At 42.8% G+C, this 17783-nt stretch overlaps 2 protein-coding genes across 2 annotated transcripts; one reads left to right on the forward strand and one right to left on the reverse strand.

Moving 5' to 3' along the window:
• The first annotated feature begins 974 nt into the window (after window positions 1–974).
• On the forward strand, window positions 975–17302 carry rassf4a (Ras association domain family member 4a). Its single transcript, XM_076018645.1, has 11 exons — window positions 975–1111; window positions 6069–6143; window positions 6272–6347; window positions 13098–13204; window positions 13761–13840; window positions 14323–14504; window positions 15291–15392; window positions 15480–15531; window positions 15630–15751; window positions 16240–16337; window positions 16833–17302. Exons 2-11 carry the CDS (start codon window positions 6091–6093, stop codon window positions 16900–16902), a joined length of 942 nt encoding a protein of 313 aa, XP_075874760.1. The 5' UTR covers window positions 975–1111; window positions 6069–6090; the 3' UTR covers window positions 16903–17302.
• LOC142883622 (growth-regulated alpha protein-like) lies at window positions 3885–5441 on the reverse strand. The gene is made up of 4 exons (XM_076018646.1): window positions 5283–5441; window positions 4977–5106; window positions 4790–4873; window positions 3885–4409 (listed from the first exon to the last, which is right to left on the reverse strand). Exons 1-4 carry the CDS (start codon window positions 5347–5349, stop codon window positions 4280–4282), a joined length of 411 nt encoding a protein of 136 aa, XP_075874761.1. The 5' UTR covers window positions 5350–5441; the 3' UTR covers window positions 3885–4279.
• Window positions 17303–17783: the final 481 nt, after the last annotated feature.

Consider the following 17783-nt stretch of genomic DNA (forward strand, 5'->3'; position numbering starts at 1 on the left):
TTGTAGGTTAAACACAAGGGTTATGTTCTCTACTTGACAACAATAACACGTGCAGCAGCTGCTGCAAAATGACAGATATTCTTTCATCCGCCTCGATATCTCACAATGATTTTTTTTGTCCCACTCCATTCTGCCCAGTAAATCAAAGCAACAGCGTTGCTGTCGGAGGGAGAGGTATGTTGGTGTTTAATGGGAAGAACAGGGAGTCCCTTTGTTCACAGTTTGCTGCTCGCTGGACCATAGACGGGCTCCCATTATCCTCTTTACAATGATCTGAGGTCGATGTGCAGCTGACTGACCCTACAGCGGAGGAAGAGGACGTGGCTACTTCCAGCCCCTGAACAAATGTTCCACTTGATTGTCACGCCCGCTTCCTTCAGAAATGAGCTGTTCTCCGGCGGAGGAAGTTGTTCACCTGCTGGAACAACTAAGAGAGAGAGAGAGAGAGAGAGGGAGAGACTTCCTACAGTGTGTGGAATGGCTTCCTAGATGTGAGATCCAGGCGCAAAAACAGGATGACAGAAATAAATCTTCACAGGTCACATGGTCTTCTTCCTCTATACAGCAATGGCCGGCTGGAAAAACAGGATGAATGCATGTGCGATGTCAGATTTAAAAAAAAAAAAAAAAAAAAAAATTCTCCCATATGTTGCTAATTGATCGTTGTTTTCACGTGTACTTTTGCATATTTACAGGCTAAAAAAGAGGTGGAAAGTGACAAAAAAAAATACATGATGTGCACATGTGCAAATACATTTTTTAACGTACAGCAAACGAGCTTACAGGTGATTCTTCATAGAATATACAAAAGGAATTTGAGGTGGAGGAGATAGGGGGGAAAACACCTTGACACCTTGACGGGGCTGACGGAGCTAGAGTCTGTTCCTCCCCCGCCCATTGTCGACGCTGATTGGCCTGGCGAATATCTGCGCGGCCTCCTATTGGATCATCCTACTGTCCGTTTTGTTTTGTTTTTATCTGACGGCCCTGAATGCCGCTCTGCCTCGGAGGCGTGAAGAAGAGCCGATAAGGGAGGCAGCAGACAGAGCCGGGCACGTCGCTGCTGCACTGGTGGATGTGCGGAAGGAGCCGGAGAAGAAGCTCTGCTATGGTAAGGACTGAAATTCACTTCACAGGAAACTGCGGGATGATTCGTAATCAGCAAGGACTGTTATTATTGTGGCTTTATGTGATTTAACCATAACCCGAAAAGCGCAAAGCAGAAATTCTACAGTGAATGCGAAATTGCCGAAGTTGGAAGTAGATTTGTGCTGGAAATGAAGTTTCGAGTTAAAAAATAATCGTCCTGTGACAATGACGCGTGTTGCTGTCATGTCAGAAACTTTGAAGTTCTCTCTTTCTCGCTATTCGTATAAATGAATGCAAAAAAAAAAAAAAGAAAAGAAAAATGTCCTCTCGATTCCCCAAGAGTCGAGTTTCCGTGTGATGTCTCTTCAGTCACGGGTGCCTCAGAATTTCTCTGAAGAAAGGAGGTTTTTGTCAGAACTTGGGGTCCTCCTCGTGATGTGTGCGTTTTTTGTTGCACGCATGGGAATGGATTGCCCTCGGGCGCAGCTGCCAAAGTGCGGTCATAATTGGATAGGAATCTCGCGATGATTAAAATCCAATTAACAAGATCCCGCACTCGCGGGTCTTCGTCCACGAGGGATACGGAGGTAAGGCGTGATTTACTGTCAGGTAGGAATACATTTAAAGTAGCCCATGCATGGTGATCATGTACTGGAGTGACCTCTGGTTTATTTTGTTATTCTGCACAGCTATTGCAGCAGCCCTTCGCTCCATAACTGCAGTGTAGCCATGTGCATTGACTGAATAATTCATCATAATGGTGACAGTCTGGAAGCCTTTAAGTTATGGAATATTTATACGGGCATTATTCTTCATGAATATGCATGAGGGGCAGACAGACTGACCATCCCATTGTGAACCTGCTGCGTCCACGGTGCTCTTGCGTGAAGGTGGAGGTGAACTGAAGTCACTGAGGCTTGCTGGGGCTGCTGTTTGCCCAGTAATTAATCCAAACAGAGCTTTTTGTTTTAAAGTGATTAAAGTACGCTAGAGGGATTTTGGTTTTTGGACCAGTGGGCTGCAAAAATTGGAGCAGCAGTTTGACACAAACAATTCCGTTTTGAACTGAATCCCGGCCTCCTCTCCGTGCGAGACGGTAGCAGTCAGACAGTGGGTTGGTCAGTGCTGCCCAGTCTGCTTCCTGGTTTTTGTGGCCACTGACATTCATGCAAGCACTCCCTCCTTCCCTCCAAACTTCTGTTTTAGCAGGCGTTAAATGTGTCACTTCCTGTCTACCAGATCATCTATCCAGGGCTTTGATGAACCAGTTTAGCACAAATGGGTCATACATTAAAATAGAACTACATTTACATTCACTTTAGTTACAGTTCGATATGGAAAATGAAATGCCCGTCTTAATCCTGTGACCAAATAATGTGCACCATCTAAACAGACATTAAGAATCTCAGCTTTGAGCAAATGCCGAGTTCCAGCGTTGCTGCTGTCCTTCAGGCTCCACTCCTGCAGGTGGCGGCAGAGACCATATTTCGCAATGAACAATCTGCCTCACAGCATGAGAGTACGTACGTTGTACCGACTGTACACTAGGTGGCAGCATATTTGGTCATAAATTGTAATATTGCAGGGAGATGAAACAGATTTATTACATTACAATACAGGACAAAGGACAATACTCTTACAAACAAAGGGGCACTTTGATGTTGTATGTCAATGATTAATGAGATTAAGTGACATCCATGATGTCAAGTCAGCCAAATTTTGCCCAGCAAGGCCAGGCTGACTTTTTTACTTTTCCTCTTGCAGGGAGATGAAACAGATTTACTACATTACTTAATACAGGACAAAGCACAATACTCTTACAAACAAAGGGGCACTTTGATGTTGTATGTCAATGATTAATGAGATTAACTGACATCCATGCCATGATGTTAAGTCAGCAAAATTTTGCCCAGCAAGGCCAGGCTGACTTTTTAACTTTTCCTCTAGTTTGGATAAATGTAGTTTCATATCATATTGCTCTATTTTGTGGTTAAATATAACTTTATTGGTACTGGATTGAGTTGGAAAAAAGAATTAAACTAGTGTTCAAGTAAACTACAGCTGGTAACTGCCAGTTTTGTCAATATTGACAAAACAAATATTTTTCAAAAGCTGTGGCATCCAGCTGGATTTTTAGTGTTTATCATGTGAAGTCTTCATGCCTCAACATTCTGGACTGAAGCAGACTCTCCACTGTACTATTGATTACCTTCACTTTTCCGGTTGCATCCATGAGGCTATAAAAACACTACAAAGCAGTAACATGAACTGCACATTGGCAGAAAAGGATCAAGATCAAGGCACGTCACCGCATACTTCTTTTTTCCCCTCCTACAAGGCCCCTTTTGGAGATCCGTCCTGTCATGTGACTTCCAAGAAATCTCAGACTTGCACAGTGTTTCAGCCACCATGAAAAGAAGAAAAACTTGCTGCTATCAGTGCACATCCAGGTCATAGACCTCGCCCACGCCAGTCAATCATGTGGAACTCTGTCGGTGACTTTTATAATTGTTGCTGCATTGGAATTATCAGGCAGCATTTGCATTCTCGACTTTGCCTCATACGCCCGCCTGATGAAAGCACAGTGGCCTTTTTGTTAGAGCCTCTATATTGTTGCAGCTGTTTTGAGTGAGCCGTGTTTTGCTTTTATGTCTGTCGTTCGCTGACTCACTTCCTGTAAAAACTAAAGCTCGGGGGTCAAGTGACCTCCCGTATCCTGTCAAGCGAACGATCCTCTTGCCCGTCTGCCAACTTCTAAGAGCAGTTTTAACAGAAAATAGCACACAAGGTCAAGCTATTGTCATAATGTATTTATTTCAAAACAGTGTCTGCATTCGTATAAAAATAAATAACCAGCAACGCCTCTTTTCCTGCTGCTGCTTCATTATATAATACTCATAAAGTTGACCATTTAACAGCGTCTTAAAGCCAAAAGTTTAGCATTTTGGGACTAGCCACCGGGGCTCAGTTTTCCAGTCAAAGTCAGTCAGTTGCACGGGAAAGTCTCTTGCGAAATAGCATTGAATTACAGCCAATAAACTCGACACTGCAAGCTGTTGGAGGTATATAGCAGGAAATATAGCCACACGCTCAGGGAGTTCAAATCCTCAGGAGGCCATTGTCCTCTCCTTGTGCTTGCTCCTCTTCTTGCAGCAGCATCCCAAACATGTGCCAGACTGACAGTGGAGAGTTAAGAGGGTGATGAAGTTTTCCTGTTTTGGCCCCGACTCCTGGAGCGGAATTGCATCTGGGCCGGTCGTCCTTTCCCTTTCCTCCTCCTCTTCAGGCACAGTTTCGCATCGCGTCCCTGTTTTTGAGCTCTGAAAAACACAAGTGCAAAATTTTATCCAAACGCTCAAGGCCACACTTTATTTGGCTCCCGCTAAACGGCGGCACCGGTGTTACACAGGGGTTCATTTCTCTCAGTTAGTAAATCATGCAGAGTAAAGTCAGAGCAGCTACTCAAACAAACCGTGAGTTAGTGGACACAGAAACTGGCTTGACAACAAATATGAAACTGTTCTGGTAGCACGTATCTGACCTGTTCCTTAAATGTTAACACCCGGTATATTATCACTTTAACATAAAATCTTCAACATTTAATTCTCATTTTTCTATAATTTTTTTTTTTATTCTAAGTATATGAAAAGAATTATGCTGGGTTGAATGAACACAGATGTGATCATCATTGCTCTCTCACCTGTTCCAGCAGCGAACCAGCTTTTTGCCCACCGGCGAATTGGGATTTATACACACTTCCTGGCTGTCACTCTTCAGCGTCACTCTGGAAAGCAGACACATAGAAACACACATTGACCGATAGTCCCTTCGAGCCTGCGTCTCCACGTGCACGTGTCTATGATGTACTCGCAGCATCTTGCACTCACATGACTGTGACTTTGTCGCAGCTGGGACTCCTGGGGTAAACCTTGAGATCTTTCAGTGGACCTCTGACACCGTCTTGTGTACTCGGACACAAACACCTGCCCGGGACGAACGAGCCGTCCGACTCTCTCACTGCACAAACAGAATTAGTGGTTAACTCAACAGGCAGCGCGGCGTGAGCCTTGGATTAGGTTACGACATGTTTACAGGCTTTGTGACTCTGCTCAAAGTACAACAACACTTTCACTGTTTTACCGTTTCACAACAGAAAGCGTACACACATGCACGGAACAACACGAGTGGCTTACCTGCCATCAGCACGCAGCAGAGGCTCAGCAGAGCGAGCTGACACGCTGACCAAAGACAAATCTTCATTCTGAGGGAATTACCTTCAGGCTTATCTGCGACACTGAGCCCTGGAGCCGCACACTGCTGCTTTATAGCTGAGCTCCGCCCACTTTCGGATTCGAGCTGGGCTTTCCAAACTAGGAATTTCCCCAACGGCACTTTCCCTTCTAGCCTGATGATGTAGGGAGAAGGATACAGGGATCAGGGACAGAATTCCTCTGGGTTCCTCTGTGTCCTGACAACAAGAAGGACACAGCGATCACTATTCTGATGCAATTGTGAATTTATTTGTGACACCAAACCACTACTTTGTTCTTGCACTTTTCAACAGGAATCATGTTGCAAGAATTTGTGCTGTCTTCATGGTATTATTTTAAAATGAAATGTGCTCAGGTTACTCTCCTGAATGTCACAAAAGACAAACAAGACTTTTTCTTTTGGTTTTCCCGCAACGTGCACCTTTTGTCAGTCTGCAGGCACTGTGTCAACAACACCGGCGATTTATCCTAAGTCCTTGTCCCTGGCTTTGGCACAGAAGCCTTTTGTCAAACAGCACGGGTCAAATGAATCACGAATGAATGCGAAAATTAAACTTAATGCCAAAACAGGGCTTACAGCACGCACGTCTTAGTTTTATCCCAATATCTACATGTCTGTTTCTCCATTGTCTGTTCCAGCACTTCGCGATGAACTCAGTCATTCATCTTCCTGGTCGTAAATGTTTGTCTCTGTCTTTCATTTTTAAGCCACAGCTGGACTCCGTTCACAATGAGTGAGTGTCAGCCCCACGTCAAGCTCAGCGAAGAGAAACGAATACCAAGGTTGGTCTGCTGGGTTCACACACAATGCACACAGTAATTGCCCGCCGAGAGACTAACCATGTTGTGTTTTGCCTTCTCTTTTGTTTAATCCATGCCCTGATGCGTGCAACGACTCTGCGTTCGTTCAGGTCTGACATCTTGTCACTGCTCAGGACTTACAACTGTTACCATGAAGGGAAAAACTTCCAGCTGAGGACTCGCGAGGTGAGACAACGAACAGACGGCAAACAAAAATTTTACAAGACAGTTTACAGTTGCTGTGCGATGCGTTTGACCGTGTCTGGTTACAGGCCGCGCTGCTCTATAAATTTGGCCACACACATAAACAAAACTGGAAGAAGTTAACAACAAAGCACTGTGATTCCCAAGTGAATAATGACGACCGACAAGCCAAACGAGCTGCAATTTCTCAGCGGGGACCTGAGGTTTCTTGTTTCCCAACAAACCACAAAAACCTTCTACATTTCCTCTGAAATGGGAATGGAAGTCGGGATTACACATTTCAGACATATACACTAACCACTCAGCAAAATCTATCCACAGTTTATTTGTTTTTCTCTGTTGCGGGTGAGCTGTTCGCAAGAGTCTGGACATTGGTTTGAGAATGGTTCTATATGGGTTTTACGGTCAGGAGTTCCCCTTGGTGTTGAACCAGCAGGTAGTTATGTGAAAGAATGTGTGCGTGCGCGCGTGTGTGTGAGTGTAGAGTGGGGTGGTCAGGACGTCTCCATCAGTTCAGCCGCCGTCACTCACACTCACTCACTACACCATCTCACTTGGGGGAAATTCCCAAGCATCCCCCGCAGAGATAATATTAGCACATTACACACGTTCACTCATCCGTGCCATACGCACTTTAAGCATAAGAATGCAAGAATTATTACAAATATTTATTCTTTCTCCATACGGTTGCTTAAAAGTTTTAAGCTACTCGTTAGCAGTGACTAATTGGAACTTTTATTAGCTCAAAATGACTAAATTGACCTGGTTAAAATAGTCAAATAAATCAAGAGACCCCATTACGGAAGATGATTTTGCAAATTCCACGAACCACTGACCTTCGTCATCACTCCTCTCCAGCCCTTAAATGTGGGATTTCGTGTGTGTCATATGTTGAAGCCGAAAACACATGACGATAATCTGCTAAGAAATGCGGCTTTGCTAAGAGATTCAGTCCAGATGGGCGGAGGAGCCTTAATTTGTCAAGCCGTAAGTACGATGACGATAGTAATGATTCTCCGGCTGTCTTGGGCGCCAGCATGAGTGTGGGGCTGAAGGTCTTGGCCAGTATAATTAACTTCATATGTAGCTCAACATCAAATGCCTCTGTGTTCTCTGTGTGTTCTGTCTCAAACTATTCATCTGCCTGAGCATTCACCAACAGAATAAAAACAGATCACATGACTACAATGGAAACTAAGTCTATATAACTGTTTAGCATATTTTATGTTGAACCTTCTGTATTTTTGCACTCCGAATATTCGTACCTATTTAAAAAAAAAAAGAGAGAAAGCTGTGTTGCTATAAATGGCGGTGTTGATAGGTTTGGGCATGTGACTCAATCCTGGATCATATTGTGGCCCCTGTGGGGATTTTTGGGATTTTCAGGATTTTATTTTTTTATTTATGTTTTGCACTGTTTGGTGAAAAAGAAAATTAAATTAGAAAATTAAGAAAACCCATAATGTGGTGATTGCACTGACTATTTTTGCCCTTTAAATTTTTGCCCCAAAAGTGTTTTTCTTAAATAATAATACCACTGATACTTCTAATTTGGATAATAACAATGATGGTCAGTGTTGAAGTACTTGAGATTGGTCTTGGTCTCGAGATCACTTTGAAGGGGTCTTGGTCTAGTCTCCAAGCATTTTTACTCTTCCCTGTCTCGGTTTCGGACTGGGCGGACTTGGGATTTTTGACCAAGACCGGTCAAGACTCAGCCAACACTGCAATGACAGATAATAATGGAAAAGAATCCAGCTGCTGCTGTTTGTGACACCCAAAGTGACACCCCACCTTATTCGTAGTTTATTTATTTTTAGAATTTTATGAAATAAAGTTGTTTCTTGAAAAGGGCTCAAACTAGTTGGCAAAGCAGCAAAATGTTAAAGAAAAAAATTATTAAAAGATACCTCGCTGAAAAGAGATGTTGCTGAAACAAACTTGAATTTAAAAAAGACACTTGTAATTTTTTTCTTTGATATATAAAGTCTTGGTCTTGTCTTGGTCTCGATACTCTCTAGTCTTGATAATGTCTTTTTGGGGCTCTGTGGGCTCTGTGGAGTCTGCATGTTCTCTTTGTGTCTGTGTTGGTTTTCTCCGGGTTCTCACCCCCCCTGGTCCAAAAACATGCATATGACGCAAATAGGCAATGAGCCTGTGCAACATGTTCAATTGAAAGTAGGAACTAAGTTAAGAAGAGATGTTATAAATAATTAGTAACAGTGATGAGTTGCCACAATTTCAAGTTAAAAGTTGATCCCAAATTACCTAAAAAAAAGAAGAAAAAAAAGAAAAGAAGAAGAAATCTGCAGCTCATGTTATTGACTTTTTCTAAACCAACAGTAAGTTGCCCCCTTTTATGTGAAATGCAATGTCCATGTTCTGTAAATGCCTGTCATGGAGAGTTCTACAGGATGACTAATCAGACACTGTTGGTTTATTACGGAAACACGTTGCTCACATGGCTTGGAATTCTGCCAAAGACCTTCTTTTTTAAAAAAAAAAAAAAAAAAAACATCCAATGTGAATTTCTCTGCTAGAGTGGAAATAACAGGAAAACCTGCTTTTTCATTCCCCAACATTCTTGGCTTGTGGGAGAAATTAAGTGGCTGGATGACTGATGTTTGTAAAGAGTGAATCCTGTTCTGGCTCCGCAGGTGTAGTCAGGTGTGGGCGGACATGTCAGTTGGTTCCCACATTGAGCTATTGTGCCTGCCATGCCCTGTAACTTGACCCAGAATCTGTGGGGGGAACAAGCTCCTGCATGCGTGACGAAATGTAAACTTTTGTCGTTTAGTTGCAAGGATGCCTCTTCATTGCACAAGTCGTTACTGTGAAATGATTTTTTTTTTTTTTTTTTTTTTTTTTTTTAATTAAGTTGTGATTTCATGCAAAACATTTAATCACTCAGCGCTGGCTGAAGCTATTTGTTTGGACTTGTCCGCTCTGACGACCTCAAACAGCAAGCTACGAGCGCGCAGCTCCCTCTTCTGGCTTTTGCAGGAACCTCCCCGGTGATAACTGTAGCACCATAGACTACCACAAGGTGGCAGCCAGATATGTCTTTTTTTCTTCCAGGGGATAAGTGAAGGATGCGTTAATAATAAATGTAGTGTAATTTATGCAAGTTTATGCAAAAACCGTGTAGATAAAACAGTCCTAAAGATTTTGAGATTTTGTTAAATCTGATGCTGAGTGCTGTTGTTTAGTTAGAGCGGGCTATAATCAGACTGTTATTGTTGGATCATGTCAGAACTGCTCAAATCTTTTAAATACTGCTTCCAAGAAGAGTTAAATTGCTGAAAGGTGAAACATTCTTTTCACCATTAAAATGCTTACATAATCTACTCCCACCACTGGAGAAACCACCGTGCCAGCAGCAGTGGTGGATCCTCGTAAACTTGCAGCTGCATCGCTGAGATTTCAACTAAGTCGGATGTCTCAAAGTTGGGAAACATCTGGTGTGTCAGATTATAGTTCCTGTTCCTCACAATAGACCTGATATAAATAGAGCTTTAAGCGTTGCAGGACCGTCTACTTCTGATGATATTTTTGTTTTTCCGGCATCAAACCCAGTGAGACGTGACGTTGATTGTTTTTGGAGGATTTTTTTTTTCTTTGCTGTGTGTGAAATGCCTGCTAGGTTATATTATGGTTACATGGTTGCAGCTGATTATGGTTGTGGGCTCTTTGTATTGCTGTTTGCTCATGTGCGCTCTCTCCATTTGTAGGGAGATTCTTTGTAACTTTGCAAAGATGTTTGAAAGGACCATGAACAAAAATGTCACAGAGTGAACTTTTTTGTGCATGTTTCAAGGACATCAAGCAAATGCATCTGAGCCAGGCAGCAACTCGTGTCACTCATTAAGGTCAAAATTAAATTGTTGTGATTTTGTGATTTTTCAGCTCTTAAAGCGAAAGAAACAACAAAGCACGTACATTCTTGCTCTAACATTTTATTATTACAAATTATATTGTCTTCATTCTTATAAAATAAGGCAGAACATGTAAACTTGAGTCCACGCTGCACAGAAATAAATAGATTTCCAGTCAGTCCATAGCCAGCATACTGCGTCATCTTTGTCTTTGGGAGCACAAACTTGTCGCTCCATGACATGTTTGTGAGTCGCTCCATGGCATGTTCATGAGTCTCTCCCCCAGTGAGCCAACAAAGGCGCCAACAACGACTTCTCCGCTCAAGTCCTTATCTGTCCGAACAGCCAGTCCACGGGATCTTTGCCCCTCAGCTTGACAGATAAATCCTCCGTGAAGTTCAGACTGTAAGGCCTGGGAGTCCTTAGCATGCGGGGAGACCCACGAGGGTGCGAAGTCGAGTTGGAGAGCTTCACCGCAGCTTTCGACGAGTGCCTCAGCCTCGGGTTCTTCTGGAACCTGGCCGTGGTACCGTGGCAGGGGGTCTCCGCCGGGCAGGCGAGGGCCTGGATGCTGCTCATGTAGTCCTCCAGAGACTGGGGGCTCTGGTTGGGCTGGGACGCTGCCGGGTGAGCTGGCAAGTCCTCAAGTGTCTCGGTGATGGTGGGCAACAGAGGCGGGGAGATCACCAAGCGCCTGCGTTTCATGCTGCAGAGGGGGAGGGAAACAACAATATTAGACATGGGTTCTGTGTTTGATCTATAACTTTATGTTCTGTTGCACCTTTGCAACTGTTTCCTAAACATCAGCACCCCCTTTTAACCTGCTGAATAATCTGAATTATAAGTTAAAATGACACAAAGTTGCACCTTTACTCTTACTTTGTTCTAATAAAAATCATTGTTAGTTCCTTTATTCAGTCATGCATTTAAACACACTGAGTTAACATTTCTGGCCAAGGAAACAACCTAAAATTACAATAGATGTCATCCAATCCAATTTACAATACACACCATTTAACGTTGAGTTAAAATGCAAATGCAATAAGAAGTCAAGGGATAAAGATACACTTAATATTAAAACAGGATGCCTCTCAAGAAAATGAAGAACTTTGCAGGCAGTTGCAGTGGTCAAGACAACTGTTTGCTCTGTCGTTTGAAATGTCCGTGAATTTTTCCAAATCAGGTTTCTGCTAAAAAATTGTGCTAATTACTCCTTCACCCCTATAATGTGCAAATGGCCACTAATAAAAAAGCAGAAATGAGAGAAAATGTGCTCACCTTTTGTGTTTGCTCTGCATGTTTTTGGATGCGTGGGTGGAATCAGGGAGTGATGTCCAGTCGGCTGAGCTGAGTGTGACTGGAGCGCAGAGTGTGTGCCCGGGCTTTATAGAGGAACGGGGAGGAGAGATTTAGCGCCTCTTCCAAAAATAGCTCCCCTGACCTAACTCACTTTTTGTGAGTGCGAGGCGAGGGCGTGTTCAGGTTTGTTCAGGAAATCGAGGAGTGGTGGGTTATGGGGGGTCCAGCGGTGCAGCTGCTCTCAGTGTTTATGTTTCAGAAACAATGAAGTGGTTCTTGTACCCCTGCAGACCCACTTTCTCACTGTGGCTCTGTGATTCCCAGTCAGTGTGTAGAATCCATTTCACTCTATAAGTGATGTGCGTGTGTGTGTAAGCACCAGAAAATAAGTCATGTGGCTCCTAAAGCCAACTGGGGTCTCTGGGATGGAAGCTGCTTTCTTGCAGACAGCGTGTGTTTGATTTCCCCCAGTGTCACATGCTCTGATAAACAAACGGATTTCCACCCAAATCGCATTATTTCCAGTTGATCCTACAACTCTGAATCCCAGACTCTTTAGTTTCCAGATGCTTTTGTATGGAAAACATGTCTTGTAGTCCCTCCGCAAGTGAAGTGAGTTAAGCAATTTGTTAGAACAGTTCACATATTTACCATTTGTGTGTTTGAGTTACAGCTGTGGCTGCAAGTCGCACAAAATGTGATTTGATTGTGCATTTAAATTACATCGCAAACGGATCAAACAAAATGTAGCATTCTAGCCAATTTTAAATGATCAATATTTACATCTTCCACAATAAAATAATCCCTAAAAACATTTCCACTCCAGATTTTCCGTGCCTCTCAGCGAATATTTTGGCTTTATCTCATCTGGCCACACTGACCTTTGAGAATTAGGAGTGTGAAGAAAAGTCTCTTTCACCCTTTTCAAACTGAAAGTTCCATCACAAATCAATGTATAAAGGTTTTCCATCAGGCTTCATCGAGACTACAAGATTGTTTTTGTGTTCGGTGCCATCGAATGAGACACAGTGGTGGTCTAACGAGCTGATCAATTGCTCTGTGATTGCACGAGTTACAACCTAGATTAATATCAGATTCATTCTTACGTTTTCCCTGAAATGAAACCAATTTCCTCGAAGCCTCAGCTTTCAAAAATGCACCAAACACACAATGGGCTTTTATTTTATTTTATTTTTATTTTTACATCTGACATTGAACACGTCAACCATGCCTAAGAGGAGTCTGACTGGCTCAAAATTAGAATTTTTCCACCTTCCTGTACGTGACCCAGAGAAAATATTCCACTTCTCCTCTGCTTGCCCTGTCAGACGTGACTTCACCCCTGTACTCTTAAAATAAAAGGGCGGCTCCCACCTAATGGGAGTTTCACCGCCATGAAAGGCTTCGCCCCTGTGAATGCTGCGAGCGCCTGGGCCTGCACGTACACCTGACACAGAGCCACCGTGGCAGGCAGCCAGCAGGATATCCCCCCCCCCTGTGAGCAAGAGCGCTGATGATTGTTGTATGTCTCTGCGTGTGTTGCCGCTCGTGTGTGCAGGAAGACGGAGTGCTCATCCTCGAGGGGCTGCTGAACATCTACTGGGGCCTGCGGCGTCCAATCAGGCTTCAGATGCACGACGATAATGAAAGATTCCGCTTCAAACAGTACGACAAGACACAATAGAGTCAGAGCTGGACTCACTTTGGCCCCTCATAGCGATCACTTGTTTATTGTATGTTTCCTTTGCTTAAGATGAAGTTCCATGGCTTCTTTCTTTCTACCAAATGATTAGCCATTGGGTATTGTTTTATGATTATTAGCATCTTGCTTATGTACACATAGACAGACCCAAATGGCAACCATCATATTGTTCCCTGACTGGTGAAGTTTAAAAGTATGTTGAACCAAAATTATCCATGTCCAAAAATATGGCCTCCACATTAGTAGTAGCCATTGGATTCATCAAGAATAAAATAATCAGCAGTTTCTAGTTGGGAAAGAAAGTGTGTTCTAAAGTGCTCAGATCTGTAATTTTCAGATAATTAATTGCAAAAGACAGAATGAAAAATAAAGATCTGAAAAGTGGTTCAATGTGCGTCCAACAGAGTGAGATGCATTTTTTTTTCATGTATTTTAAACATTGTGCATAAACATCAAAATGTACCTTTTAATGCCAGTTGAAATACCAATATAATCATTTTGTGCTCTGTCTCTCCGCAGAGATGATAGAACTACTTTTGCAAAGCAGTGGTCAGCGGAATCTAATAATAATTTACCAGCTGGAGAAACAGCACCAGCGGGTGAGCGACACGTGCGGCCACTACCACAGCAACACCAGGATTAACAAAGATTACAAACACATGCTTGAAAGGGATTAGAGCCACACAAGTGCTTCAGTCAGCATTTCCAAAGGTTGGCTGAGGTGGCGTGCGTCCATGAACGTGAGATGCCATCCAGAGTGGAGACTTTTATTAATGCGCACTGTGAGGATATTTCACTCTGTGCGAGTTTTTGTGGAAATGGCACTTACATTTTTTTAGGCAGTCGTGTTGCCAGATGTGCAGTCAGGTGACACTGTGTCAGTGTCTGTGCTGCGTACGTTCAAGTTGGATTTATAAAAAAAAAAAAATGATTTGACATTTTCATATCCAGAACCATTTATTTGCACATTTACAACGAAACCTTAAAGTTAAAAGCATAAACATACCATATCAGCTTCTTTATCAGTTTCTCCACACATGCATATACAATGTGTGGAGTAAGCTTTTGTTCATCCTTCCAGTCGATGACCTCGGCGGTCGAGACGAGGAGGAGGAAGAGGAGGATTCTCCTCAGCTGCTGAGGACCAGGAGCGACGCCTCCTTCATGCACATCCAGAGGAGGTCCAAGACTCACAGTGCCCTCGATCTGCAGCGCCTGCGCACACACCGATTCTCCATCAACGGACACTTCTACAACCACAAGGTACCAGGAACAGAACGTACCGTGATGTGATCCACTGTTGACACAACCCCAGGAACAGTGAGGCACGCCTTCCTGCTTGACATGTGCGCCGTGATGACTTTCGCAGTGGCCCGCTGCGAGGTGATTCCGACCATGTGCTCTTTAGACTCAAATAAGGCTTTATTCGGTTTCTCCTGGACAACGTTTGTGGTTGTTGGCAGCGAAAGGCTTCCAGCTGCAGGGATTTCCTCTCAGCTTTAGGCTTCCTGTTCAAAGTGTCCAAGGTGTCCAAGTCCAGGAACAAGTGTTGATGCAACAAAATCCCAAGCCAGGCCATTGTGTCCTGTCAGTAAAAGATCTCTGCACGTGTTTCTTTCAAGTACCCCATGCTCAGTGTATTATGACACTATTGTGTGGTATAATACAATAGAGGAGGCTTGTACTTGATCATTTCATGCTTCTTTATATGTATGTAAGTGTTTTATTATCTATATAATACGCTTGTGTAAATGTTGCACAGCATTAACTGTAAAAGTTATTGCCCTTGAGGAAGTTTCTCTTAAAAATTAATTGGCATCAATTGATTGTAGAGTTATGCCTGGTTGCAGGTTCTGTGGCTGCATCTAGCACTGAAATGATACTGAATTGCCCCTGTGGCAGTACCGGCTTCCTTATTAGAATGAACAAATGCATCACTTGAAAATGCGTAAAATGTGTACCCGTTTGTTGTTGTTCTCTGTTGAAATGACAGTACGCCATTCAAAGTCAAAAAGTTCACTGCCATCATTTCTCTCTTTTTCTCTTCAGACGTCTGTATTTACCCCTGCCTATGGTTCGGTCACCAACGTGAGAGTCAACAGCTCCATGACGACGGGACAGGTCCTCAACTTGCTGCTTCACAAGTTCAGGGTAAGCAGTAATCCATGAAGAAAGTGGGAACAATAATCTGCCAGAACACATACATGCCAAAAATTGTCTGCGTTTGTGTCCGTGAAGGTGGAGAACAAGTCGGAGGAGTTTGTTTTGTACATGGTGCATGAGTCTGGAGGTGAGTCATAACTGTCACTGTGGCTGTGCCATGACAGGATCTGCACTTTCATGTCCCACGTTTAATGTCATTTGCTTTCTCACGCCGCAACCTCTCAGAGAAAACCCGGCTGAGGGATGACGAATACCCACTGGTGACCCGTGTGCTTCACGGACCCTGTGAGAAAATCTCCAAGATCCTCATCACAGAGGCCGACCTTGGAGAGGAAGTCACATACGATGTGAGTCTGTGCCTCCTGTCAACGCTCTGCCTGTTGGCAATCTGGGATTGCTTTTTTTCCCCCTCCCATCGACTTCAACAGACACACAACAACACAATGGGCCAGTTTTAGCCTTTAAGCTTGTTCAGGAAAATAAATATCCTATTTCAGGACTGATGTAACAATAGAGAAAGATAAACTGTGTTTTCACTGCACTGAGAAATGGAACTAAAACTGGGTTGTTGTTAGGAAACATCTTCATAAAAATTGTGCAGTGGCTAGATTATTTAGAATAGCAAGTGTGCTAAAGAATGTCGCACTGAGATTTATGTAATATGGGTCAAGGGTTGTTTTTTTTTTTTTAAAGCTAGATTTGTTTTGATTTATAGCAAAATGGGATTTCAAGATGCATGATCTTTCTTATCTAAGTCCATTTAATTTCACAGTCATCATATTCAAAGAATAATTTTTTTTTCCACACTGAAAAGTTCTACACCTTTTGTTCCCAGGTTGCCCAATACATAAAGTTTGAGATTCCTGTTTTGGACAGTTTCGTAGAGAAACTGAAGGAGGAAGAGGAACGTGAAATAACCAAGCTAACCAGAAAGTAAGTCATGTGCCTCTCTGCTCCAAACTTGGATCACATTCTTCCCTTCTACTTTTTTTATTTAATTAAATTCGGAAACAGCTGAATTGAACTAAACTGAACGGGCCGACCTTGTGAAATTGATACTAATGGAATCCCGCTGTCCCGTGGTGCTATTACACAATTAGAACAAGGGCCTCTGTCAGTCCACTGTTCACCAATTCTTTAACAGTATGGAATTCTACACATGACTGAAATGTTTTCAACATGTTTCACTGCATCGTTTGTATGCACAAAGAGACATAGAAACATTATAAAACAAACTGCAGCTGTTCTTTTGATAGTTATTGATGTTGTTAGTTATTATGTTCATGAATGACTTTTAAAGTACTAAAGACCTTTCTAAAAGCCCAAAATCATCGTCAACATCTAAATGTATCTATTGTCATGTTGTGGTATAGAGAATATCTATTATATTATGCCACTAAAAAGAAATAACTTTGTGTTTCTGTGCAGGTACAGTGCTTTGAGGGCAACGATTCTACATCAGCTGGAGGGCAGCGCTCACAGCAGTGACAGAATATGAGTGTGTGTGTTTGTATTTGTGTGAGCTCATCCAGCCTGGGCCCCCGGCATATTGCCTGGTATGGTAATGCTCCTGTGTGTGTGAGTGTGCGCGTGTGTCTGTGTGACAAATGACGATTGTTTTATAATGGACCACATAAAATGCTGTAGCAATGTACTGAGGGTGCAGTAGAACCATATCATACACCAATGTGCTCCTACTTTTAGAATTATATAAGTCTACCATTCATATTAAGAAGTGTTTTTGCTGTTATTACTGCACGGTTTATCACTGCTCTGATAGCTGGTAGTGTATAAGCATTTTGTACAACAGTTATTACTGGATATTTATATAAGCAGTTTTTTGTAATGTCTTTTTTTATGTTTAGTAATTGTAATAAAGCCCTTTTAGTGTGGCCTTATACCTGCAGTCGAGTCTCTGCTGACCCCAAACATAATGCCCAACTCAGACTTCCCACCAAGAAACCTGCCAGTTTTATTATTTCCTGCCTGTCCACAGAGACTGGAAGAACGATTAGCATTGTTCCGCAGAGTGACCCTCCTTGCAGGCCGGTTCCCATGAGCTCTGTGTATGTGTGTGTTTTTCATGCATGTGTGTTTGACTGAGGGAGAGCGTGAACCTATCAGCGTGGCACAATGGAGGTATCCGGAGTGAGGAGGGTTGGTCCCCTTTTCCCACAGTTTCACAAACAGTAAGAACAACGAGGCCTGAAACGCTGACCTACAGTCAATTGTTATTATTTGATTATTCTGATAGATTATTGCAGTAATAATTCCACACACACACACTCACACACAGCGTTCTAATAAGGCTTTTTTTTTAAAGAATAATATTTCCCCACCGTCATATCCGTTTGTTTTTTTCATTTAAAAAAATAGCCA

This window comes from Nelusetta ayraudi, unplaced genomic scaffold, assembly GCF_046127955.1.
Source record: "Nelusetta ayraudi isolate G7.1 ecotype Tasmania unplaced genomic scaffold, CSIRO-AGI_Nayr_v1 ptg000008l, whole genome shotgun sequence".
Lineage (NCBI taxonomy): Eukaryota > Metazoa > Chordata > Actinopteri > Tetraodontiformes > Monacanthidae > Nelusetta > Nelusetta ayraudi.